Source organism: Cuculus canorus, chromosome 26 (genome assembly GCF_017976375.1).
Source record: "Cuculus canorus isolate bCucCan1 chromosome 26, bCucCan1.pri, whole genome shotgun sequence".
Classification (NCBI taxonomy): domain Eukaryota; kingdom Metazoa; phylum Chordata; class Aves; order Cuculiformes; family Cuculidae; genus Cuculus; species Cuculus canorus.
Window position 1 is genome coordinate 6275329 of NC_071426.1, and position 27649 is coordinate 6302977.

The 27649-nt window shown below is 47.9% G+C and overlaps 2 protein-coding genes across 4 annotated transcripts in view; both read right to left on the reverse strand.

Moving 5' to 3' along the window:
* The window catches only part of GFPT1 (glutamine--fructose-6-phosphate transaminase 1), a 50386-nt gene extending 42293 nt beyond the window's left edge, over positions 1 to 8093 (reverse strand). For both annotated transcript variants that reach the window (XM_054049710.1, XM_054049709.1), the window contains exon 1: positions 7967 to 8093. In XM_054049710.1, the coding sequence (XP_053905685.1) occupies positions 7967 to 7973 (7 nt within the window). In that variant the 5' untranslated portion in view covers positions 7974 to 8093. The remainder of the gene's footprint in view (positions 1 to 7966) is intronic.
* Positions 8094 to 12217: 4124 nt separating this feature from the next.
* NFU1 (NFU1 iron-sulfur cluster scaffold) lies at positions 12218 to 27142 on the reverse strand. 2 transcript variants are annotated; one of them, XM_009569677.2, is made up of 8 exons: positions 27060 to 27142; positions 23958 to 24064; positions 22851 to 22986; positions 19849 to 19915; positions 18819 to 18933; positions 16706 to 16769; positions 13495 to 13669; positions 12218 to 12727 (listed from the first exon to the last, which is right to left on the reverse strand). In XM_009569677.2, the coding sequence occupies exons 1-8, from the start codon at positions 27104 to 27106 to the stop codon at positions 12680 to 12682; spliced, it is 759 nt and encodes a 252-aa protein (XP_009567972.1). In that variant the 5' UTR covers positions 27107 to 27142; the 3' UTR covers positions 12218 to 12679. The 2 variants fall into 2 exon arrangements, with proteins under 2 accessions (XP_009567972.1, XP_053905647.1); XM_054049672.1 differs by lacking the exon at positions 27060 to 27142 and adding an exon at positions 24557 to 24575.
* Positions 27143 to 27649: the final 507 nt, after the last annotated feature.

Genomic DNA, 27649 nt, shown 5'->3' on the forward strand with positions numbered 1-27649 from the left:
ACTACAAAGTCAGGCAATCTAAACGAAACACGAATCATAGAATCATGGAATAGTTTGGGTTGGATGGGACTTTAAAGTTCATCTAGTTCCAAGCCCCCTGCCATGGGCACAGACATGTCCCACTGGATCAGGCTGCCCAAGGCCCATCCAACCTGGCCTTGGACACCTTCGGGGATGGGGCAGCCACGGCTGGACAGCCTGCTCCAGGGCCTCCCAACCCTCATCATGAAGAAATTCCTCCTTACATCCAGTCTAAATCTGCCCCTCTCCAGTTTATACCCATTCCCCCTCCTCCTATCACTCCAGGTCTTTGTAAACACCCCCTCCCCAACTTTCCTGTAGCCCCTTTCCATACTGGAAGCTGCTCTGAGGTCTTCTTGGAGCCTTCTCTTCTCCAGGCTGAACAACCCCAACTCTCTCAGCCTGTCCTCCTATGGAAGGTGCTCCAGCCCTCGGATCATCTTTGTAGCCTCCTCTGTTCCCGTTCCAACAGCTCCATCTCCTTCTTATGTTGAGGATTCCAGAACTGGACACAATACTCCAGATGAGGTCTCCCAAGGGAGGAACAGAGAGGCAGAATCCCCTCCCTCGCCCTGCTGGCCACGCTGCTTTGGATGCAGCCAAGGATACCGTTTGCCTTATATACAGGATTAACACTTGAAAATACACAGATAGACTCTTCAAAACAGATGACCATATAAACATCAGGAGATTCAGTTTTGATGCTGTTCAGCTTTTAAATCTTGACAGGAAAATGGCTGGAGCGATAATGGAGACGCCACAAAGGAAACAGAATTCTACAAACTCCCCTGTGATACAGTTCAGAGAAGGTAAGCAGACAAGCAGGGTTAAAACTCACCTTAAGGAGGGAAAAAAAGCCATTAAATGAATAGAATAATTAAAGTAAAAAATGGGACAATAAGGCCAGTGAAAAAGAACAGGAGTCTTCCTAAATGCAGGACTTAATCTGCATGTTAAAATCAAATATTTGAGGCTTTATCACTCATTTATGACATTTGATCAAGATGAATTATGAATAAATAACATTTATTCATTTACTGGAATTATTTTCAACTATTGTTCATCTTTTCCTTTGTAAACATCCTATAATGCTGGAATTCTTCCTAACTGGAGAAAGTTTCCATCCGCATTCAGAAAACAGCATTTTCACTGACTCTGCCCTAACTACTGGGTTATTCAGGAACACATGAGCAGTCACGCCTCGAATCTGCTTCTGTATTTAAGCACAACTCCATTGCCCTTGACAGCAACACTGGTGAGAAAAAGACCCAAAACATTCAATGCTCATTAGGCTTCACTGACTGGAGCTATTTTTGAGCTGTTTATTCCCCCCGCAGTCCACAAGAGGGGCTCTGCAGTGAAACCTGGGCTCTGAGCCGCCCCAGTCCTCGGCCCCGCTGTGTCCATGTACAGCTAAAGGGTGTCCAGACGACACTGGTGTCCCAGCGTGACGCAGAGCCCTGGCCATTCAAGAAAAGAACCTCTTTTTACTCAAAAGCTGAACAAAGGATCACTTTATCCAGCTCCAAAACCCAGCCTTCTCCAAGGTGGTAGGCAGAAGATGTGGCATTCAGCAGCCCTACCTTGCGGTTCAGACCTTTCCTTCAAATCAAAATGCCTTGCTAAAGCCACGTTCTCTCCCTCCCTGCACGGATGCCTGAATCAATCTACACGATGCAAACGGCGGAAAGCTTTGAACTGCAGAGATCTCTACAGCTTTTTGAAGGCTTCTGCAAGGAGCGCACAGCACCAATTCTTCTGTCAGAAGGGTAACTCATTTAAATCACAACAGTCATAGAAGCATAGAATGGTTTGGGTTGGAAGGGACCTCAAAACCCATCCATTCCAACCCCCTGCCATGGGCAGGGACACCTCCCACTGGATCAGGGGCTCCAAGGCCCATCCAACCTGGCCTTGAACCCCTCCAGGGATGGGGCAGCCACCACTGCTCTGGGCAACCTGGGCCAGGGCCTCCCCACCCTCACAGCAAAACATTTCTCTCCAAGATCTCATCTCCATCTCCCCTCTTTCAGCTGAAAACCACTCCCCCTCATCCTGTCCCTGCCCTCCCTGATAAAGAGCCCCTCCCTCCAGCTTTCCTGGAGCCCCTTTCAGCAGAACTGGAAGCTGCTCTAAGGTCTCTTCTGAAGCCCTCTCTTCTCCAGGCTGAACAACCCCAACTCTCTCAGCCAGCCCTCCTACGAGAGGTGCTCCAGCCCTCGGATCATCTCCATGGCCTCCTCTGGATCTGTTTCCAACAGCTCCATGTCCTTCCTGTGCTGAGGACCCCAGAACTGGATGCAGGGCTCCAGGTGGGGTCTTGCCAGAGCAGAATAGAGGGGAAGAATCCCCTCCCTGGCCCTGCTGGTCCCAGTGCTTTGGATGCAGTCAATTGAAATATGTTGGTTTTGATGAAATTCCAAGGCCAGTCTAGCACATCCCCGTAAGGGTCCCATCTGGTGCTCCTCCATCTCGTTCCCCCTGCCAACATAGATGCCAGGTGCTGGAAATGTAGAAATCTTGAAGTCCAAGCAGAAAGTTCCTGAAACCGACCCATCATGCATCTCAGGCCCCTGCCGACCTGAAAGGAGGAACTGCAGTTTCAGATCAACTTACGTCCAGAACTTCGACTCTGGAACAAGCCAGAAAGCAGAAGTATTACAGAAAACCAGGATCCATGACTGATATTTCATTACACTACCTTGACAAGCCTTGCGTGGGCATTGTTGAAGGTGAAATACATGCCATGTGAAACAAAAAACCACTCGTGAACTTCATTCTCCATTCTCGTCCAGCAACATTTAAAATTGTTAACTCCTAGTTGAAATAAGAAAACAGCAAGCGTATTCGGAAGTTGCTAGCTGACAGGCTCAGAAAACACAGCACCCTGTCTGGAATACCCTCACGTACTGCAGGACTTGACACTAACACAAGAGAACAGTACTCACGCTTTGCAACTAAGAAAACATTTCAACTAGTGTCTCGGCTTTGAACGAGTCTTTTCAGCCCAGCTGTGCAAAGCGTGAGAGCTTCCCAGACTCACTCCACGCCCCAATGGAGAAGTCCTGTCTGCCTCTCTGAAGTGAGATATCTTGAACAATATACTTTAGAACATTAAACATCTCCTTTCTTGTAGGTTTGCCTTAAAACCCTCACCTGGTGAGCCACTGGCAGAACAGGTATTCAGCTCCTTGGGAAGCTCAGCTCTCTTAGAACCAGTTTTTAATAGTCAAGCACAAAACTCAGGCATTCCTAACGACAACTTCATAAAGACCTCCCTACCAACAGTGACAGGTTTTAACAGAATAGCCCTTTTAATAAACGGATGGTCATGATTTCTGTTGTTCACCATCACTAAAAGACTACTTCTGTGAATGTAATTTCCCCATCAATTTCTTGGTGCTTCTGTTCCTTTTTTTCATGCTAAGTCCACAGGAAAATGAATCACCACTTCCAGGTAAGAATAAATTATCTTCCCCAGTGCCTTGAATATGCAAATTTACTCAGGAACAGCTTCTTCTAATCCTTTTCCCATAAAAGTAGAAAGCCTTCAGGCTAGGTTTCTGTCAGATTTACAAATTCCTTTATAACACATCATATACCTTTAAAACCATTTCAATAGACGATGTTATCAGCATATCAGCTTGGCAGTTCTGAAGAACCCTTTATCCTGGTCATGATTATTAGGCCTTAAGTCTTCAATAAATTCGATGCAGGCTACCAAGTTACACACATCATATATGTCACAGACTGGGTAAAGTGGTAAAAAGATTTGTTTTCATGCTACGTCAGGGAAGACAACAGGCAGCAACAGCAAGTTCCAGCACCAATACTCATCGCAGCACACAGAGGAGTCCCAGAACGGATGCCTAAAACCCACTGGAGCTGGCTCTTGTGATTTGCCACTTGGAGGCTCAGCGAGGTGAAACGGCATTAACTGCACAGTTTGAAGGAGCGCAAAGCCAGAAACAAGCAGACTGTCATTACTGTGCCTGCTGGCTGCACATAGGAGAGTTCACATTCCATCTAGTCCACACTGGGAAAAAAGCTAAGTGGAAAAACACCCACTCGGTGAAGAGTGACATTTGTCCACTGGATGTTCACTGGATGTTCCTTGAGTCACCCACATCCACACCCCCCTTCTCTCTCCAGCTATAAAAAAGACAAGATCGCTCCAGTCTAAATAACCAGTTCTGAAGGCTCGTTCTGGGCAAGAGTCACTGCTCAACACTTCACGGAAAGGGAGACCCCCACGTGTACAAACAGCAGTGGGAGGGCAGTCCCGCTGACGCACCTGCAACCCCACAACTTGAAACTGGAGTCTCTTCAGCCTTTTGCTCTCTTCAATAATCATCAGTAGCACCAGAGCTAACCCCAATCCCTTTTTGTTGTTAAAAGCAGCTGTGGCATTTGATAAGTTTACTTATTTACAGGACAGTCCCTCGAGCCTGGCTACCTTGAGAAACCTGTTTTCCAAACTATTTCACAGATGCCATAGAACTGGTTTGGTGCATTCAGCCCAAAGCACACCCCATATATACCTGGCCAGGTCTGCAAACTGACACAACGGGATACACCAAGAACTAAATCCAGCTTTTACTAATGCTCCTAAATCCAGAACCCCAGCACATCTAAACAGAATCGCAGAATCATGGAATGGTTTGGGTTGGAAAGGACCTCAAGGCCCATTCAGTCCCACCCTCTGCCATGGGCAGGGACACCTCCCACTGGATCAGGGGCTCCAAGGCCCATCCAACCTGGCCTTGAACCCCTCCAGGGATGGGGCAGCCATCACTGCTCAGGGCAACCTGGGCCAGGGCCTCCTCATCCTCATCATGAAGAATTTCTACTTAATTTCTAGCCTAAATCTTCCCCCTTCCAATTTAAAGCCATTTCCCCTCATCCTACCACTTCGGGCCCTTGTAAAAAGTCCCTTCCAAGGCTTCTTGTAGCCCTTTCAGGTACTGGAAGGTCACTATAAGGTCTCCTCGGAGCCTTCTCTTCTCCAGGCAGAACAACCTCAACTCTCTCAGCCTGTCTTCATATGGGAGGTTCTCCCGCCCTTGCATCATCTTTGTGGCCTCCTCTGGACCCATTCCAACCATTTCAAATCCTTCTTATGTTGAGGATTCCAGAACTGGACACAATACTCCAGGAGGGGTCTCACAAGAGCAGAGTGGAGGGGTAGAATAACCTCCCTGATGATGATCGTCTACCTTCCTTCTGCCAAAGGCACTCAACCAGGAGGCCCAAGAGGTCATGTGGGAGCACGTTCAGGCTCTAAACAGTCGTTCTCCTGTTTCTCATAAAAGCCTTCACTGTCTTCAGCAATGAACTCCCTGCTTTCAGAAGCTCCTCAGCTCCCAAGGCTGATCCTCCTGTATCACCCTCAGTTAACACTCTCCCTATTTTCACTACAGGAGCTCTCTGTTTCCCAGAACAAAGACCCGAACACCAGAGTGGATCACCCCTGAAGTTTTTCTCACTGCTTCATAAAATGTTTCAATATCCAAGAAGAACTTTGAGGAGAAGCACATTAAGATTTGGACGTGACCAAGTAACTTCCCACAGTGCTTTTGGGGCTTATCACTATTAAAAAGACAAAGAGCAGAATGCTGATGTCACACATTTCAGAGGCCGGACCTCAAACAAGGCAAGCACAAGGCATCAAAACCATCCTTAATCCTCGCAGCAAGCTCTTTATAATAATAATAATTATCCCTTCTATTCTTAGCTTTGCTCCACTTTGTACTTTTAACACAAATTAACATAGTGGTAAGTGTAAATGTAAGCGAAGTATGAATTCCTGATTGCCCCAGATGCGACAGTTTGAAGGTGAAACCGCTTCGCCCCAATTCAGTCTCACAAAAACTGAGAAAGAAACAGCAGCTTGCACATAACCCCACAGTCTTGTGGGAGCGTCACATGGATGACGCACATAAAATAGAGGAAAAAAACACCAAAACCATGAAATGGGGAAAATCAAAAGGCCAACAGGTCGCTGCTGCATAAATTTCCATGGAAAAACATGAAGCAAATGGAACAGAAAGGATAAATTCTATTCCTCTGACCCAATGCCAAAGTAGAGTAACCACACTGACATGGCAAACGGGAGCAGCCTCAGCACCTCTGGAGAACCGAAGCAGCCCGCTGTGTTGAGCTCCGCTCGCCCAAGGCACGGGTCCCACCACGGACGCGCTGGGCAGGACCAGACGGAGAGGAGCTGGCGCATGACCCCACACCGGACACTCCCAAGCCACGGTGAACAACCCTCACCTGTCTGCCTCGCCACCTGCCTTGAGCAAACATGCGGCACCGGGTGAGCGCCCCCAGCAGAGCTGCCATGCCTAAGGAATAACCAATAACCAACGCTTTTCACCTAAAAGTGGGAGTGGTTGTTCCATCCAAGCAGAGCCACGTCTGGAAATGCTACTGGTGAACTTGGAACACCTTTCCCACAATGCACACGGGACAGAGTGGCACGTGGCTCCTACAGTCATATCACCACATTGGAAAACCACAGCCTAGAAACCTGCCGGGATGTCACGGGAGTGTCACCACCGAACCAAAGCCCACGAAGGTGGCACGGGAGCATCACCACTGAACCAAACCCCACCAGGATGGCACAGCAGTGTAACCACTACACCGAATCCTGCCAGGATGGCACAGGAGTGTCACCACTGAACCAAACCCCACCGGAATGGCATGGCAGCATCGCCACTGAACCAAGCCCATGGACACTGGGGGCATAGCCACCAAACCAAAGCCCACAGGCACAGGAGCGTCACCACTGAACCAAATCCCACCAGGATGGCACCAGGGGCATCACCACCAAACCAAACCCATGGGCACCAGGGGCATTGCCACCAAACCAAAACCACTGGGCACAGGAGCATCACCACCAAAAGAAACCCCACCATTAAGGGAGCACCGCCACCAAACCAAACCCACCAGTAAGGAAAGTCACCACTGAACCGAATCCCTACCTGTCATGGGAGCATAACCACCAAATTAAACATAGTGACATGGGAGTGTCACCACTGAAACAAGCCCACCGGCACAAGAGTATTGTCACCAAACCAAACCGCGCCAGGACTCCCGCTGCCCCCACACACCGCTGGGTCAGTGCTGCCATGTTCCAGGCTCTGCCTTTCTGCGCAGCCCAGCCACACTGGCACACCACAGGGGGACGATGGGTGCTCTCACCTTCTGAAGGCGCTGACAGATGACCCCCCCAATCCCCACGCAAAGCCCTGCACCCAGTGCTGTGTGTCATACCCCCCACACACAGCTCCCCCCCAGGACCCAGTGCTTCCCCCTCCCTCACCCGTTGACTCTCAACCCCTTAAGCACATGGTGTTGCCCCCCCTCCCCCGCAGCCCTCACCACACCGGGGTGTTGCCCCTGCCCCCCCCCCAAACCCCGCACCCGGTGCTTCCCCCCTCCCTCAACGCCCCCCTTATACCCATGGTGTTGCCCCCACCACACACCCAGTGCTGCCCCCTGCACACGGTGTCCCCCCCCCCAGCCCTCACCGCAACTGGTGATGCCCCCCCACACACAAGGCTCCGCCCCCCCCCCGGAGCCGGCTCTCCCCCCCTCCAAGTCCCGCACCCGGTGCCCCCTCCCGCACCCGCCCTGCTCACAGCGCCCCCTCTTCCTCATACACAGGGCATTGCCCCCCCCGCCCCCTGTGTCCCCCCTCCAAACACCACACCCGGTGACCCTCCCTCCCCTCATACACACGGCGTTACCCCCCCACACCCGGTGCCGACACCCCCTCAAGCCCCGCAACCGGTCTCCCCCCGCAAACACCGCACCGCTATTGCCCCCCCAGCCCCGCCCCCTGCGCACGGTGCTCCCCTCACCGCAGCCGCCGGCGCTGCCCCCCCCCCAAAAAACCCCCGCCCCTCACACACACGGTATTACTCCCCCCGCCCCTCACCGCACATGGTGCCTCTCGCTCCGCGCCCGCACCCGATCTGCTTGCCGGCCCCGCGCCGCCCGCCCAGCCCGCGGCCGGGGCCCAGGGCGCAGCCGCGCAGCCCGACCTGCCATTGGCCCCCGCAGCCCTAATCCCCGCCCCCTCCGTAGCTCCGCCCCTGCTATTGGCCACCGCTCTCACAAGCCCCGCCCCTTCGCCAGCTCCGCCCTCGCCATTGGCCCGTAGCTTTTATGCCACGCCCCTTCTCAACCACGCCCACCCATTGGCCCCCGGAGCTCTAAGCCCCGCCCCCGAGCCAGCCCCGCCCCCGCCATTGGCCCCCGAGCCAGCCCCGCCCCCTCCCAGCCCGGGACGTGGCAGCTGCGGGCGCTGCCCGGGGCGGGGCTGGGGGTCCCTGCGGGAGGGGGTGTGTCACGGCGATGCCTTCTCCAGAGCCATCCCTTCTCCAGAGTGATCTCTTATCCAGGGCAATCCATTCTCTAAGGCGATCCCTTCTCCAGAGTAGTCAATTCTCCAGGGAGATCCCTTCTCCAGAGGGATCCATTCTCCAGGGGAATCCATTCCCCAGGGCAACTCCTTCCATAAGGCAATCCCTTCTCCAGAGTGATCCTTTTTCCAAAACGACCCCTTCTCCAGAGTAATCAATTCCACAGGGCAATCCCTTCTCCAGAGCGAGCGACCTCTTCTCCAGGGCAATCCCTTCTCCAAAACAAACCCTTCTCCAAGGCAATAGATTCTCCACGGTGATCCCTTCTCCAGGGCAACCCCTTCTGCAGAGCGATCCCTTCTCCAGGGCTATCCACTGTCCGGAGCGGTCCCTTCTCCAGAGCAACCTCTTCTCCAGGGCAATCCCTTCTCCAAGGCGATCCCTTCTGCAGAGCGATCCCTTGCCCAGGGCAACCCTGCTCACTCAAGCATGCCTTGGCTCTGATAAGTGACGGCAGATTTCCCCACCAGGCTGGGAGAAGCACCACCGGTTGGTGCATACGAAAATCCAGGCCCGGAGGATGTGGACTTGCTGCCAAAAGGACCGGTGGGGCACAAACAGAGCAGGAATGTCACCAATCCAAGAAACGCTGAAGTTCACAGCCAGCACATACGGCACTGCTCTGCTTCTGTTCAGCAGCAAAGAACGACCCATAACAGCAAGCGCCTGTCCAAGGACTGGCGGCAGAGCAGTGCTCTGGAACCAGCTGCTCCGTGCTTCATTCCTCCTTTGTCAGCTGGGAAGGTGGAGGAGATCTGGCTTGAAACTCTGATTTTTGTCCACTTCCACACCTTTAATAGGCAGCTGAATGCCTTGTGGTAGTGCAAGTGGCAAGTTGGTCAAGGCGGCCAATGGCATCTTGGCGTGTACCAGAACAGCACGGCCAGGCAGGAGCAGGGAGGGGATCATCCCCTGTACTCAGCATTGGTGAGGCTGCACCTCAAATCCTGAATTCAGTTTTGGGACCTTAACTACAAGAAGGACATTGAGGGGCTGACGCGTGTCTGGAGAAAGTGAACAGAGCTGGGGAAGGGGCTGGAGAACAGGGGTTATGAGAGGCAGATGAGATAACTGGGGCTGTTCAGCCTGGAGAAAAGGAGGCTGAGGGGATACCTCATCGCTGTCTACAAATGCCTGGAAGGAGGTTGTGGTGAGGTGGGTGTTGGTGTCTTCTCCCAAGTAACTAATGACAGAACCAGAAGAAATGTCTTGAAGTAGTAGCAGGGAATGCTCAAATTAGGTATCAGGAAATTTTTTTTCACTAAAAGGGTTCTCAAGCACTGGAACGGCTGCCCAGGGATGTGGTGGTGCTTCTAGAGCCTGAAAGGGGGCTATGAGAAAGCTGCGGAGGGGCTTTTTCCAAGGGCATGGAGTGATAGGATGAAGGGGAATGGCTAAAATTGGAAGGGGGAAGATTTAGATTGGACATTAGGAAGAAATTCTGCATGATTAGGGTGGGGAGGCCCTGGCCCAGGTTTCCCAGAGCAGTGGTGGCTGCCCCTTCCCTGGAGGTGTTCAAGGCCAGGTTGGATGGGGCTTGTGCAGCCTGATCCAGTGGGAGGTGTCCCTGTCCATGGCAGAGGGTGGAACTGGATGGGCTTTAAGGTCCCTTCCAACCCAAACCATTCCACGAGTCTATGAGTATCAACATCCGGTAACGTGAGCTGTCTCCTCCTGCTGTGTTGGAAGTACCTGCTCCAAAAACACTGGCGGGGGGGGCCGTGGCAGAGGCGGCCGTGGCAGCTGACTGCTTTCCACCACACACTGCAGCGCTATCAGCTGCTTACAGACAAACCGGCGATTTCTCCTAGAAGGAGGAACTGAGTCACATCCTGACAAAAAGCACCTGTCTCCACCTGTAGCCGTTTCACGATGACAAGAGTTTCATAACTGTAATCAACTTTTCCTGTGAAAGAGAGAACAGCACTTGGGAAGCACAAATGGATTTGGTGGGTTTTCTCTACTTGACAGGGGTAAAACCACAGATGGCTGAATGGCATACTAATTTTGCACTTATCTATGGTACAGCAAAATCACCAAAGTACTTTCTGTATTTTTAAAAACAACAAAGTAATTACAAGGAGTTTGAAATAAATAGTCAATAATTTCAAGCACTAAAATCTTACTTTGTAGTAGGACAGAACAGACACAAGAGGATGAGATGCCAGTGTCATGCGCTTCTTTATGAGAGAGCTTGAAGAACTTAAGAACGCAGAGGACACACAATGGACCTGGAATCTCTTCAGTCGTAAGATCACAAGATGCTTCTTCTTCAGCCTCAGTGCATGCAGGCTTAATTTGGTCCTACTTGTACAAATTGAAACCTCATTAAAAACAAGACTGGAAATACAAAGACACAGGCAGAACTGGATCCCTACTGTATCTGGAAGACATCTATACTGCTTAAGTGAAGAATAAAGACCACATCTTTGGGAGACACATTTTATTTAACACACAAAACAGCTACTTTGCTGTTTAAGTTTTGCCTTATATAGTGCATTAAATTGACAAATTAGGCCTAAAAAGCTCTGGTTTTGAGAAACACTACTCGCCATGCTATGGTTTGCTTGCAAAGAACATGGCAATTACATTTGCACAAGCTCTCTTTTGGAGAGTCTGAGCCTACCTCGAGGGGAATTCTGTCATCGACATACTTGTAAGGCCAAGCAGTGTGTACTCTGTAACAGGATAAAGAATCTGGCAATTTCAAAACAATTTCCACATCCCAAATGGGTAATTTCCATGACTGTAGGTTATTACTCTCTATGAAAGCTGAAGAAATATTTTGCTAAAATATTTATTTTCAAATTTCTAACAAGTAATATGATGTTCAAGGCTCCCACAGGCTGGTCTGCATGATACAGAAAAGATTCTCCACTGACTTAACTGATCCTGTTTCAGGACTTGGTGGAATTACACTGGCAAGAAGTGAAAGAGAGGCTCACACCAGAGGCTGCCAAATCCCTGCACACAGGGAATACGGCTACAACCATAAGCTAAATAATGACCCCACACTCAGCTCAGCTGTGGCAGCACAAAGAAGCAGCAGCGTTTCTGTTAGCAAAGCCATCTCCTAAAGCTAGGCGCCAGGAAGAAACTGCCCAAGTAAACAGAGGTACTTGCAAAGCCCGATTTATAGCTTTCAATTGCAGAACAATAAATATTTCTCTTCCTATAGTCTCTAAAGCTGGAACGTGTTCTGCTCTGCCACGTCTTCCCTTGCTCAGCCAGCACAGCCGGGTTACGCACACGCCACACTCTGGCGCTGCGGAAGGAACAAACAGGATATGGCACAGGTAAACACATTCATTTTCTGTGCAATCCTACAAATGTAACTGGTGCCCTTAAGCACCGCACATTCATCTTGGTGTTGGGAGTATTACATTCAGAAGTCATCCTTGGCAAGGTTAAACAGACCACTAAGAATGGCTGAACAATTTTACTAATAAATACACTAATTAGTCCCTCTACTTCCTAAAGCTGATAAGGATCACCTCCTTCTAACATTTATTTATCTAGAGGGACATGTCCCTGCCCATGGCAGCGCGTTGGGACTGGATGATCTTTAAGGTCCCTTCCAACCCAAACTATTCTATGACTCTATTTTTAAATATACGTTTCTTATAACAAACAACCTTCATTTTTTGTTTCTGTTGTTCTTGGTTGCACAGCGGCAGCGAGCAAGTAGGTAACTTTTCCACCAGTCATGGCAATATTACATCATGGCTGAAGCTATGGGTTATTCATCACATAAAAACCTGATATGAATCAAAAGCTTTTTAATAAGGCTTGATAAAATTACCATTCCTGAATTTCCCAGTGAGAGAGCAAGGGCAGACAGCCCTGCAAGCCCCGTAAGGAGATTTGGGGGAATAAACATTTAGTATTTCTACTGCACAAAAAACAGTCAGGCACTTTTCTTCTGCCTTCTCTTTCTTTTTTTTTGTCTTGATTTTTTTTGTGTGAAAGAACAACAGAGAGACACCTCGCCATTTTTAAAGCCCACCGTTTTTTTCTTAAGTCATAGTACAAAGTAGAGCAAAAATATTCTTTTTTTGAATACAGGGCATTTAATAAATTAGTGGACAAATTGCTTAAAATTGATGACACATTTTCACAGTGCAACTATTCTCTGAAAAGAAAGGCAAATCTGGTTGTTCCTCAGCACAAAGACAGTTTACAGACACCAAGAGGTAAATACTTATTTGGCCACAGATGATGCAAGCTCAAGTAGAATTTGCTTCTTTCTCCACGTCATCATCATCATCAACAACCTGAAATCAAATCCAGAAGTAGCTTAGGTAAACAGTTTAAATTCTCAGTCCCGTAGGACTGCCTAGAGAATTCATTACATGAACTCTGTGCTGCTCCCAAGGCAAACAGCAGTCCCTCCACACCGCTGGAGGACAATGGGCACATGATAGAGGTATGGAAACCTGTCAATCAAAATGCCAGGTGGAAATTTGGCTGAAATATGAGGAGCTGGTGGAGTTATTAGGAAGGCCACTAGAACAATCACTAAGGCATATCAGATTTTTAAAGAGATAGCAAAAACATCTGCAGTTTAGGGGACAAAAGTGTGTCCCTTATGATCACACAGTCACCAAGGCACAGAGGTAACACTCACTGGCAGCAACAGAGCATCCCGTTCTGGGCTCCTCAGTGCAAGAGGCACACGGGCAGGCAGGAGAATCCAGCAAGGGCTCGCCGCCCGCAGCTGCTGGCAACATGCCCCTCAACACAGCCCAGGGCATTGCCTGCCGCCTTTGTCACACCCTGCTGGCTCCACTTCCACTTGGCATCCAGCAGGGCTTTTCTGAAGAGCTGCCTGCCAGCCAGGCAGCCCCCAGCGCATTCTGGTGCCCGGGGTTGTGCAGGACTTTGCAGAATTCAGTATCTTTTGCTGAGATACAGCACCTAACTTGGCAAAACTGCACCTCTATATCCTCAACTTTTGCTTCAACTGCCAACCTGCCCATGCTGGAAAGGGACAAAGACCTTCTTTCTCATTTCAAAGAGCTATTATCTCTCACCAACCCACCTGTTCCACGCCTTCTACTTCAGGGATGTAGAACTGAAGCATGTTCTGTATCCCGTTCTTCAAGGTGATGATGGAACTGGGACAACTGGTACACGATCCCTGCAACTTCAGCTGCACAATCCCATCCTCAAAGCCTTTATAAATAACATCACCACCATCTTCTTGCACCGTCGGCCTGATGGAACATGATACTCGATTTAAAGCAAGTACAGCTGAAATAACTTTCCTTCCAGAAATCTTTAGCTAAGCTCAATTTAATACACATGAAGAGCTGTCGCGATACAGTTAACTAAAACACTCTTTCTCTACAACTACCTGGTTCAAATTTCCAACAACTCACCCTTACATCTATGGCTACTGTTTTTCCGTAAGGCAACATGCAAGACATACGTGCAGTGAGTACAGCAGCACAGGAAGGAATTGCTGGAATTCTAGGGGCAAGGGTAAGCACCGTAGAGCTGAGCTTGCCATGAAACACTGGTTTGCCTTGAGACACATAACGAGGATTGCCTCAGTTATGCACCACAGAACAGGCGTGTGTCTCACCATTTGTTACCTGACCGGTGATAAGAAGCCCTTAAGTGCTTACATAAATACACATAAACATCGTTTACAGAGGACAGAACAAACCTCTCACTATATGAAAGTTCGGTCCTGCTAAGGGGGGAAGAACCCAGCCTCTGATAAGATCGCATCCCTGTACTGTTTCTGTTTCTGCAGCCAGGTCGCCTCTGCAGGCACAAATGCTCAGCATTGTCACTGTGTCCCCATAGCAACATTCTCCAGACCAAGCTAAACCCATCAAGTTACTCTAACAGAAGCTCTTTATACTGATTTCCAAAATAACTCTTTGGAGAACTGCACTCCTAAGAGAATAATCTACGATTCCAACACATTTATTAACAGCTCACCGTAGCGAATTCCTTCCTTCCATTCCAGGAAGCCAAAGAACATGATGAAAAATTCTACTTTTCTTATTGGAAATTAACTTTACTTAACATGATACAGGAGCTTTCAGATCTACGTTCCCTCAATCCTACATCCTCTCACAACTTCTTTGCATGTATTTTTGATCAACTAAACAACAAATGCTTTGTACGTAACCCCTGGTTTGTATATGGCTTCTGTAAACTACCCTGCTATAAAATGGAGTAAGATACACTACTGCCAATATTCTCGATAAAAGCTTCTCGGTCCACTGAAGGTGCGCAGGAGGAAGAGAATGGAAGAAAGAAAAAGGTGGGGGCAACTAGAAATTTGGGCAGAAATTCTGTGACTGTTTGAAGTGACAGGGCCTGATCAACAGGCCTAAAACAAAACAGGTGACCCACGGATGATCCATATCGCGTCGCTACACGCGCTGTTTAATCTGTATCTCCTCACATCGCTGTTCTCAGTGGAATTGTGCTGTGCTATTTTTACTGCAGAGTGTGAGAAGATGCATCATAGCTGCATCACCAGTAGAACTGGGCTGTGCCACCTTAATTGTAGCTTCCTGAGAAAAGAAAGCAACAATCCCTGGGACATCAACACCCTGGCTGACCAATCAGCACAAGCATGAGCACTGTGTGAAAGGCCCCTTCCTTCAAAGATAAAAGATATCTGGCTGTTTGCTTTATCTCCCTTCCTGAGCTCTGGCCAAAGCTCCAAGAGCTGTAAACTGTTTATTTAGCAATATAAAAGCTAAATGGACCCTCTCACAGTGACCTTGGAGACCTCACCTACCAGGGGACACACTGTGTGTGATCCCCAGTTGTCAGAGGAAGGCTCTCCCAAATCCTTGCTGCAACAGGGGCTCCCCAGCTACTGCAAATCTGGAGGATGATGACCATAAGGCAACTGATGATTATCTTTCTTAACTAATACATTTATTCTCTTGTAGTAATGATCAGACACATTGCCTTTAAAGCTGTTACTGTTAGCTTGTTAATAGCTACTAATCATTTGTTACCTTTCTCGTTTTAATAAGTGAAATTTGATCTCACATAGCATCTGAGAGTTTGGGCTTTTCATGGTGATAGTTTGGTCGTACAATACTGGGAAGGACTGACAGAGTGGAGGGAGCCTCAATGAGCACATCTGTCACAAGAGCAGGGCCTCTGGGATTCGGGGATGTTATTTTCTACAGCACAACACTGAGTTACACATTTCCCAATCGGTAAATAAGCTTGGGAAAAACTTTCCAGCTCATTTCTGCTTGTCTCTTTCTTTCCTTTCAGGAAAACTAACTAGCACCATGTGTCAGCTGGGAGATAACCAAACTGGTATTTTTAAATATCACTTTTAAATGGAACATCTAAAGACAGAATTAAAAAGGCCAAAGTCACCATAAGTTCTGGAAAAATTAATCTGAATTCTGTGATTTTGACCCCCACACAAGTTTCTGGTTCCTGTCATTTGGATATCACATCAGATATCACAGCAGACATTTTCCTCTGCATCTAAAATGTCAAGTTGCTTATTCATTTCAGTTCATTTTGGAAGGCAATTAATGAGCATAAAAATATACTTCAGGTAAACAACATGATTCACAGGCACTCCTGAGACTTCATTAGTCACTACCAGTTTCTAAGTCCAAGCTGTGTTAAAATACTAATAAAACTGCAACAGAAACTGCAACTAAATCCACTGAAGTTAAGACAGTGAGGGAAACCCACCAGTAAATTTTCCTTTAGAGTATGATAAGAGTATAAACTCCTTTGGAATACTTGGAAGGGAAGGATGAACATAGTTAAGACAGAGAACAATACAAGAGAGGGAAAAAAAGTTACTGGAAAAGCAAAGGTGATGTTGTTTTCCCTACTTAGAAATCATGGAATCATAGAACAGTTTGGGTTGGAAAAGGACCTTAATCTTAAACCTTAAAGCTCATCCAGATCCACGCCCTGCAATGGGCAGGGACACCTCCCACTGGATCAGGCTGCCCAAGTTAAACCCAACAGACCTGTTTAAATGCACTGTGGAGGACGAAACCGTTCTAAAATTCCTCTGCAATAATGACTCTGTTCAGCACACGCTTTGCTTAAACAGGAAAACTAGATAGCGAGTTTGCCATTACAGGAGGCAGCATTCTCAACTCCGGCCAGTCCTGCACTCAGGCCCCTCACAGGGCACTGAACCGTGAAATCACACATACACAAGAAAAATGTACTGTTCCCTCCAGAGCCCCAAACCCCGACTCGCTCCATCAAGCAGTAATGCTCCCGCTTACCTTATTCTTGTATCCAGCAGCTCTTTAATCATCAGTACAACTTCATCATCCTCTTCCGACGCGGCTTGGGAAAAGAAAAATGGTCAAATCAGAACATGGGGAGAATTCTGATTGGATTACTATTGTATATCCATAGTGGCAGAATGAAATAGCATAAAACATTGCGGAGGTGTTGGAACCCAAAAGGCAGAGAGAGAGGGGTCTGACTTCAGAGCAAGCACCTTTTTCTGTGTTGCCCTATTTCCATACTAGGCTTTCACTGACAAAACCAGTGTTCATTCAGAGTTCTCAGTGGGCAAAGCCCTTAAACAACAGCAGCGCCGCCTTTTGTGGCAGAGCAAATGGCACACAAAAAGAGAAAAAACAGAAAAAGGAAGCAAGAACTGACACTCCCATTAGGATGCATGGGTTAAGGCAGGGCCCTTAGAAGGAAACTTTCAGCTACCTGAAAAATTTAGCAGAACTATGAATGAAGCTGGGTTTAGCAGCTCTGGATGCAATTTTAAGCTCAGGGTTAGTTTCACAGTAGCATTTTTTAAAGAAAACTTTTTCAAATAAAATGAAGATTATATTAACATTGAAATTAAATCCAGACATAACAGAGCAGAGAGGAATTCAATAGTCAGAATGCTCCTTAAATCACTGGAAAATCGTTCATCATTGGTGGCTGCCCACTCCCTGGAGGTGTTCAAGCCCAGGCTGGATGGGGCTTGGAGCAACTGGTTCCAGTGGGACATGTCCCTGCCCATCGCAGGGGTGGGACTGAATGGGCTTTGAGGTCCTTTCTGAGGCAAACTATTCTATGATTCTAAGCTGCAAATGAGAAAATAAAAGGCAAAATATTGCCCTTGATCTAAATCGTAAGTTAGTCTCCATTAGTTTCTGTTACACTTTGAAAAATACTTCTTACCATTTCTTCTTCATTTAGGACCATAAACCCACTAAGCCTGGGCATCTTTTTCAATTTAGGGAGGGAAATCAAAACCCTTGTATGTGCTCCACACAAACAATACACAACACCCGGCAGCTTTGTGCACACAGCTGGGGAACTCCCAAAACCACGACAGGACACAGGCCACACCGCCCAGAGTTCAGTGCAGCTGCTGTGAGGACAGATGCCTCATCCCAGTGAACACGACAACCAGGCTTCGTGTGCGTGGGTAAGCAACTCCTTTCGACAGTTCAGCATTGTGCCCACTGAAACACACGTTCTACAAATCCTCTCCTGTGCTCATTTTAGCACTTTTCACTTCAAATTCTCTTGCATGTTTTCATAGAATCATAAGGTTGGAAAAGACCTTCAAGATCATCAACTCCAACCATCCCTGTTCACTACTAAATCATGTTCCCAAGCACCTCATCTACCCGCCTTTTAAACCCCTTCAGGGATGGGGACTCTAACACCTCCCTGGGCAGCTGTTCTGGTGCTTGAGAACCCTTTCAGTGAAGAAATTTTTCCTAATGTCCAATCTAAACTTCCCCTGACGCAGCTTGAGGCCATTCCCTCTTGTCCTACCAACTGTCACTTGGGAGAAGAGACCAACACTCACCTCTCTACAATCTCCTTTTAGGCAGTTGTAGAGAGCAATGAGGTCTCCCCTCAGCCTCCTCTTCTCCAGGCTGAACAGCCCCAGATTCCTCAGCTGCTCCTCGCAATCCTTGTTCTCCAGCCCCTCCACCAGCTTCGTCACTCTTCTCTGGATGCACCACAGGACCTCAATGTCTTTCTTAGAGTGAGGGGCCCAAACTGAACCAGGATTCGAGGTGTGGCCTCACCAGTGCAGAGTACAGGGGGAGAACCCCCCCCGGTCCTGCTGGCCACAACATTTCTGATACAAGCCAAGATGCTGTTGGCCTTCTTGGACACTGCTGACTCATGTTCAGTCGGCTGTTGACCAACACCTGCAGGTCTTTCTCTGCCAGGCAGCTTTCAAGCCATTCTTCTCAAGCCTGTAGCGCTGCATGGGGTTTTTGTGTCCCAAATGCAGGACTCTGCACTTAGCCCTGTTAAACCTTATCCCATTTCTGAGGGTCAAGTGGAGGCTACTTTTGATGTCCCAAAAAACTAAACCCAAAGGCAGATGCTGGCCACCTCTTGAAGAGTTTGATTTACCTGTATCTGTCCGAGGTGCCTCGTCAGTAACTACAGGTAAGCCAGAGGCAAAGAAATCCATTATAGTTGCATAAATATCTGGTTTCAGTAAGTTCCAGTCCAGGTCTTCACTCTCCTATGAGAACCAGAAGGGAAAAAAACAAGAATAAACCTATTAAGAATAATAATGTCACCCAGAAATTCTTTTTATGATAAAAATATAGTGGGCTCTCACATTTGATAGAGAGATTTGATTCCATACTTTTGACAAGTTTAGCTTTGCCAAAAATGTTCAGACTCAATTTCTAACAGTCAACAGAAAGGTTTCCTTGTTTGCAAGCCAAGTACTATTTAAACATTAGCTAAAAAGAGGTGGAAAAGAAAGTCTCCCAAGTACGTTATTTGGCACATGGTTTTACTAAACTGTTGCAGACTCCAGAGTGTTTGATTCCCTTTAATTTTGAGCAAAACTATCATTCACTGAACTCTTTACACAAGAAGAGCATAACCCCACAGTTCCTACACAACACCTTATCTCTGCCCACAGGGCTCCACACCTTGGTCAAACAGCGTGCCTGCCAGGCACCACAACACACATGGAAGCATTCTTTGGAGGCCTGCGGTCCCACTACCTGCTCGACGCAGAGCCACGTTCAAGCGGACCGTGCTGCACAAGGCCTTGTCCAGTCCAGTTGTGACCATTCCCAAGATCAAAGAATCTAAAGCTCCTCTGGACAATCTGTTCCAGCATTTATCCACACACTGTGATTTCTTTTTCTTTTATATGAAAAGCATTTCCCTTTCATAGAATCATAGAAACACTAGGTTGGAAAAGACCTCTTAGATCATCAAGTCCAAACTGCCACTAAACTATGTCCTTGAGCACCTCATCTACCCATCTTTTAAACCCCTCCAGGGATGGGGACTCTGCCACGTCCCTGGGCAGCCATTCCAGCGCCCTGCGACCCCTTACACTGCTTGCGAACGTTGCCCTGGTACCGGATCTCCTCTACAGCCATCTATCAGACGCCTGAACTGTCATTCCACTTACCTTGGTGATTGTGATGAAGTCTGGTCCAAAGAAAACACTTTTAACTCCTTCAATTTTGAATAACTGTCTGTTAAGAAAACAAAAATAACCAAAAATGCACACACATTTCACACAAACTCCTGAAGATTTATTTAAGCTGTTACAGGAAAAAAGGTCTAGAATGCATTTCTGAACTAAAATAAGTACTAAAAGCTAAGAACCATTAACAGGAACTCGCCATTACTTCACCCACAGCTTGGGAAGCAACAGGAGATACTGCCGTGAAGCAGTGCATGTAGTAAAACTGAACACAGCTTACAGGACTTTTCCACCAGATGTGTGAAAGAGTTTCTCTCTTTCTCTCCAGTTGTTCTTTGGAGGAAAAATTGTATTCTGTATATAAAAAGGTATTTTTTCAGCATCCAAAAGGAGTTTCCTGTTGTTTCAGGTAGGACTATTGCAAACATAAGGCATGTTCCTTAGATTAAAGTCAATAAAAACTGCCTTCAGCCTGCAGCCATGAAATAAAAGGATTAGTGCCAAGCAGTCCTTGAGGCTCTAACACGTCACCTCCCGCCTCACCTACCGCTGTGAGCAATCGTCAACACTGAGAGCCGCTGTGGCACATGAAAAATCTGACCATTTAGTGAAAACTTAAGATTCACACTAAATTGCTTGAGAAGGTCCCAACAACCAGGTGGAACAGAGGAACTTGGCTGACAGGGAACTGCTCATTTCTGAAAATAAGTTAAGTATAATAAAAAAGAATATAAAGATCAACTTCCACAAACATTAACTAAACCCCAACAAATTCAGCTATAGAATAAATTAATGATGCTACTCCTGAAGAGAAATTATAATAATACTGCTAATAATAATTTCATTAAAAGCAGGAAGCTACGGAGGCAAAGACAACACGATGCTGTCAGAGTGATTTGTAATTAAGGAACATTAGGGCTGGAGCACCTCCCATCTGAGGACAGGCTGAGAGAGTTGGGGTTGTTCAACCTGGAGAAGAGAAGGCTCTAAGGAGATCTTAGAGCAGCTTCCAGTACTGAAAGGGGCTGCAAGAAAGCTGGGGAGGGGCTGTTTACAAAGGCCTGGAATGATAGGACGAGGGGCAATGGGGATAAACTGGAGAGGTTTATAGATTTACACTGGTTTATAGATTTACACTGGACATAAGGAGGAATTTCTTCACCATGAGAGTGGGGAGGCCCTGGCCCAGGTTGCCCAGACCAGTGGTGGCTGCCCCATCCCTGGAGGTGTTCAAGGCCAGGTTGGACAGGCCTTGGGCAGCCTGATCCAGTGGGAGGTGTCCCTGCCCATGGCAGGGGGTGGAACTGGATGGGCTTTAAGGTCCCTTCCAACCCAAACTGTTCTGTTTCCATGATTCTATGATAATAAAAGAAAAAAAAAATAAAAAAAAAATAAGGTATCCTCCTGAAAGACTGGAAAACATCAGAAATGCACTGAATGAAGGGACTGGAAATCTTACCGCCAAGGCATGTGTGATGGAAAACGACAGATTTCACAACACCCATATGCCCCCAGATGTAGCAGTTATCTGTGTGCTGGGCATCACAAAACCAACTGGATATTGAAGTTACTTAAATAATGAAATTACACAAGTGCACCAAACTACGTAAGATCACGTAACTAGTTCTAGTTGTCCTCCCCCTCCCTCTCCTTCCAAAAGCTTCTACTACTTCTTTGAAAAACGAATATTCCCTTTTAAAATAAATTAGTATTCCAGTTACAAACCTATAAGCTGGGGTTTAACAATATAAAGCAGACAATATTTTCTACCAGCCTGCTCACACGCACAAACTCTGCTGTTATGCCATGGTACACATCCTAGCACACGTCTGCTCTGAGGAAATATCTGTTTGCAGGTATATGACAATAAAAAGTCACTTTGACAGTTGATTACATTCTACAGCCTGATGTGCTCTGGCATAATCCTACAGCTGCAGCACTCGCCAACACGTTCTGATGTCCTCAAAAGCCTTTTGCTTTGTATTTATTACTTAAAGTCAGAGAGGTTTCCTTGTAAAGATCCTGTTTGTTCTCAAACAATTCTGCAGGAGATCTCTGGCAACGTCAGAGCCGTGTGTTTGAGAACCCTTCCTGCGGAGTCTGTCACGTGGAACAAGCTCCTACGTATTCACATTACACAATGATGACGTAAACTGGTACCTCTGGGGGTAACCTACAGCAGCATTTCTGGGTCTTCCCCTCAAACTGAGGCCTTTCCACCCACCCAATACGTGTAGTTTCTCTACAGAGGCTAATGTGAGAGCAGTGACAAACATGCAAAAATGAAGGCTTGTGACAGTGCTCCAAACCCCCGTCTGTACCAAATGACGCACTGATTATCTGCTCAGTGGACTCCTACTCCAGCTGGTGCACTTTGGTACTGAAAGCTGCAATTCCCAAGATGTGCTATAGATCCAGCATGAAAGAGCTGGCTGAAACGGGCTTCCCATGGCTGAAACAGATAGACGTTTTGTGAAGGGAAAATCCATTGCCTTTGAAGTTCAGGTGAGTGCCAACATCTGCCAAAGCAAGCAAGCTACTCCATTTAATTCATCGTATTTGGGGACTATTTACTTCCTTATGCCATCTCTTTCCCAATGCTGAAAAGCTGTATCATTTCCAAGTGAATTGTGTTCTGATGGAAATGATTTTGTAAAATCAGGGCCAGAGGTCTCGCTGGTGATGCAGCAACTGTTCAGGAATATCGGTTTATAATACCACTCGATCCAGTTGTATAAATTAGACCATGATGCACTTCACTATGGTACAGCCATAGGGAGTACAGACACACAGAAGGACTACTTTAATAACAACAATCTTCCCATCTCTACTTCCACACACAGGTAAAGCAGCATTAAAAACTTCAATCCAGCCAAGCTGCTTCTGAGTAGAAGCAGCGACCAGCAGCTCTGCTTAAAAACCTCAGTTGCAGTCACACAGCCCGTACTGGTCCCCCCAGCAAATCATGATGTGTTTAATAATACCTTGCTAAAGGTGAGCAAAATGCTGCAGCCGGGGTGGAAAACTCCATAGTCCTCGATTCCAACACCTCCTTCCCTGGAATAAACTTCAAACTGTTCGGATTTGGTGTGTCTTGAGTTTGAATAAACATGCCTCTAACTGAAAATTTAAAAAAAAAAAAAAATAATAATAATGTAATCAAACCTAAGTAGCTTAAACAAGAGCCAAGGATATGGATTGCTGAGCTAGCCAAGACCAGGGTGACCCCAGCAGCAACCCATGGGCAACGACACCTCAAAGCCACAGTTTCAGTGCCATGAGAGCATCCAGCCTCACCTGAAGACTGATAACCACCACTTTATCTCATGGATGATAAAAGGAACATTGTCTTTGCTTCTGTTCCTGTTATTTACTAAAACACATCCATCTGCAACAGGATTGAACTCCCTGAGGCCAGGACCACCCTCGCTTTCCACTGCAGGCCAAGAGACGCCCTCTCCATTCCTCTATTGCATTTAGCTTTTTTATTTTATGATCCTTGAATACTATTAACTCCCTCTTCCACCATCACTTCCTGCTCAAGGCAGAATCTGTTTCACCAACCTCCTCTTGAAAATACACTCAAGTTATGGGGTTTGGGGCTTATTTAGCTTTTCAGAGCTATAAAAAAAGAAAAACGAAGCTTAACAGCAGTTACAGCGAACCAACACCCTGCTTATTCACCTTTCCCACAGAGTGGAAAACTATCACTCATCTAAGCTATCACTCATCTTCAGAAACTGAACTGACCAAAAAAATCCAAAATACAATTATTTACAATTCCCTGGTAAATACATTTAAAAGGTACATTTTTACTGAAGCTCCTCTTGCAGTGTGGGTCTGTCTTTCACTGGAGGAGCATAAAAAAGCCTGATCTTGACTAGAATTTAATATTCTACATTAAATGGTGTGCATTTAACAAATAACACAACAGCAGACAAACATTCAGGACAAACATTCAGCCTTCCACGTAAAACCACACAGGAAATGTTATCACACTCAGATTGAAGAAAGAATGACAGACTTTCACGATTCCAGCAAGACATGAAACCTCACAATGCAGTCAGCTGTCCGTTTCTCACCGGTATTACCTGTGTTATGCCACACTGCAGGTGGAAAAAGTGATTTCTTCTGCACAAGGTGGTGAAAAGGCTGTTGAGGTGTCACATTATGATCTTTTAACATCATACGACAGAACCTGGAGAAAAAGGTTTACTAACAATTACTAACAAGTTCCACAATACAAGTTTGCATGCCCCCACCACACCACAGGAGTAACAGAGTATTCCCCCTTCTTCCAGCAACCTCACAACTCAGCCAGAAGTTCAGCTGCCCTAAACCTCAGGGAATGCAGCAAGCTCGCAGGCGAGATCACTAAACATCCTTTAGTTTTTCCTGCTTTTCAGTTCTCCCTCTCATTCCATAACAAAATGCACGCAACTCTTCAAGGTTAACCTAAAAAACTAATGCAGACTCCTTCATATCACTGAGAACAGACAAATCACCTCACTGACCATTCCCAAGATCAAAGAATCTAAAGCTCCTCTGGACAATCTGTTCCAGCATTTATCCACACACTGTGATTTCTTTTTCTTTTATATGAAAAGCATTTCCCTTTCATAGAATCATAGAGACACTAGGTTGGAATTCAATCTACAATTGGAATTTCATCTACCCATCTTTTAACTACCTCCCAGGTCCCTCCAGCGCCCGAGAACCTTTCAGTGAAGCAATTTTTCCTAATGTCCAATCTGAATCTCCCCTGGTGCAACTTGAGGCCATTTCCTCTCATCCTATCGCCAGTCACTTGGGAGAAGTCACACCCATGACGCCACAAACTTCTTTCAGGAAGTTGTAGACATTGATAAGGTCTCCCCTCAGCCTCCCTTTCTCTGGGTTAAACAACCCCAGGTGCCTCAACCGCTCTACATAAGACTTGTGCTCTAAACCCTTCCCCAGCTCCGTCCCCTTGTCTGGACGCACTCCAGCCGCTCAATATCCTTCTTGTAGAGAGGGGCCCAAAACTGAACCCAGGATTCAAGGTGCAACCTCACTAATGGCAAGTCCAGGGGCAGAATCACTTCCCTGCTCCTGTTGGCCATGTTGTTTCTGATCCAAGTCAGGAGCTGTTGGCCTTCTTGGCCACCTGGGCCACTGCTGGCCTCTATTCAGCTGCTGTCAACCAACACTCCCAGGTCCTTCTCTGCCAGGCAGCTTTCCAGCCACTCTTCCCCAGCCCTGGAGCTGCACAGGGTTGTTGCGTAGCTGCTCAAACACAAGCTCTCCTAGGAGATCCAGGGCAGGACTAAAAGGTGATACAAGGGCTACTCTTACACAACACATCCTCAAGAGAGGACAATACCAGGACAAACACTTTGGTAGAAGATAAAAACTCCTCAGCTGCACACACTGAGCCGTATCTCCACCATGCCCTACCTCAGTGTATTGCTTCAGAATGAAACCAGGCCAGTCTGAGAGGCCCTGTCACCCTGGCCGTGGAACAGGGCAGACGTCCCCTGCTCAGGTGGAGTTAGGAATGGGGAGAGCAGAAGAGGGGGGAGGGAAAAAAAATTCAGAGAAAAAGCCAGAAAAAGTGCTGGAGCCAATCCTCACTTCCCACTGCACTGAAGCATCCAGGCACTGCAGAGAAAAGGGAAAGCCCGAAAGGGAACAAACCCACCTCCTGTCACAAACACTGTGTACAGAGGATAGAGGGCACACAAGAAAGCTAGAGAAGGACTTTTTACAAGGGCATGGAGTGACAGCATGAGGGGGAATGGCTTTAAATTGGAAGGGGGAAGATTGAGCCTGGACATTAGGAAGAAATTCTTCACAATGAGGGCGAGGAGGCCCTGGCCCAGGTTGCCCAGAGCAGTGGTGGATGCCCCACCCCTGGTGGTGTTCAAGGCCAGCTTGGATGTGGCTTGGAGTCCTTTGATCCTGTGGGAGGTGTCCCTACTCATGGCAGGAGGTGGAACTGGATGGGCTTTCAGGTCTCTTCCATCCCAAACCATTCAATGGTTCATTGTCTGGCTTCTCTTGTCCCTGCTGCGGAGAAGCAGGTGAACTCCATAAAGTACACCCACAGGGGCTGTTCCTCTCTAGGCGGTCATAAATTGGAATGGAGCGGAATGTTAGCCCTCAGCCCAGGTTCCTCAAACACGGTAACAGGAGAAAAGCTGTCTCCTTACATGGACCTCCCCGCTGCGAGTCAGGCAGGCACCAACACACAAAAGAGCAGGGTGAGAGAGGGCATTCCGCTCTCCTGAGACCCCACCTAGAGCCCTGTGTCCAGTTCTGGAATCCTCAACACAAGAAGGAGATGGAGCTGTTGGAATTGGTCCAGAGGAGGCTACAAAGATGATCTGAGGGCTGGAGAACCTCCCATACGAGGACAGGCTGAGAGAGTTGGGGTTGTTCAGCCTGGAGAAGAGAAGGCTCCGAGGAGACCTTATAGAGACCTTCCAGTACCTGAAGGGGTTCCAACAAAGCTGGGGAGGGACTGCTCACAAAGGGTTGTAGTGATAGGACGAGGGGCAATGGGTATAAACTGGAGAGGGGCAGATTTAGACTGGGCATAAGGAGGAATTTCTTCATGATGAGAGTGGTGAGGCCCTGGAACAGGCTGCCCAGGTTGGATGGGGCTTGGAGCCCCTGATCCAGCAAGAGGTGTCCCTGCCCATGGCAGGGGTGGGACTGGATGGGCTTTCAGGTCCCTTTCAACCCAAATCATTCTGTGATTCTATGACAATTTCCCCTCAGGGCTCAGCCCGGCTCACAGAGGGGCAGTTGACTCCCCCTTGTAGCCGACGGCCAGGTCAGGAGGTGAAGTTCCCCCGTATCCTACAGACAATGCAATCCACGGAATTCCAAACCCGCTCCGCTGTGCCCTGGCACACGGCCTATCATCTGTGTTCCTCCGTGCTGAAAGGAGAAAGGAAAACTTTGCTTCCTCACACCCCCCGTTGTGATCTCTCCACCTGTTACCAAGACCACAGAAGGATGGCAACTACATCGTTAATCATGGACGGCTTAATGCCCTGAGGCCTGGGGGAGGGAACTGCCCCTCTCTGAGTGGTGCTGAGCCCCTGGAATAGGGAATTGCCCTTCTCTGAGCGGTGCTGAGCCCTGAGGGGAGGGAACTGCCCATGTCTGAGCCATGAGGGAGGGAATTGCCCCGCGGTCACACCTACCGCCCGCCCGGCCCCGCCGCCGCCCGTAGCCATCGTGCCGCCGCCATCTTCTTGCTCTGGGCCCCGCCCCCGTCCCGTCGCCATTTTCGCCGCCCCGCCCACTCGCCGCCATGTTGGCGCTCGCGGGGCCCCGCGGAGGCCCCGCCCCCTCCTCGCACTCCGCCGCCATCTTGGTGCCCCCAGGGACCTGGAATCCCATCCAGCCCCACCCCTGCCATGGGCAGGGACACCTCCCACTGGATCAGGGGCTCCAAGCCACATCCAAGCTGGCCTTGAACACCACCAGGGGTGGGGCATCCACCACTGCTCTGGGCAACCTGGGCCAGGGCCTCCCCACCGTCACAGCAAAACATTTCTTCCGAAGAGCTCATCTTAATCTCCTCTCGTGCAGTTGAAAACTGTTCCCCTCATTCTGTTCTTACCCTCCCTGATCAAGAGCCCCTCCCCAGCTTTCCTGGATGACAGAATCGTTTGGTTGGAAAAGACCTTTGAGACCTTACAGTGTCCTTACAGTACCTGAAGGGGCTACAAGAAACCTGGGGAGGGGCTCTTCACAAAGGCTTGGAGTGACAGGATGAGGGGCAAGTATA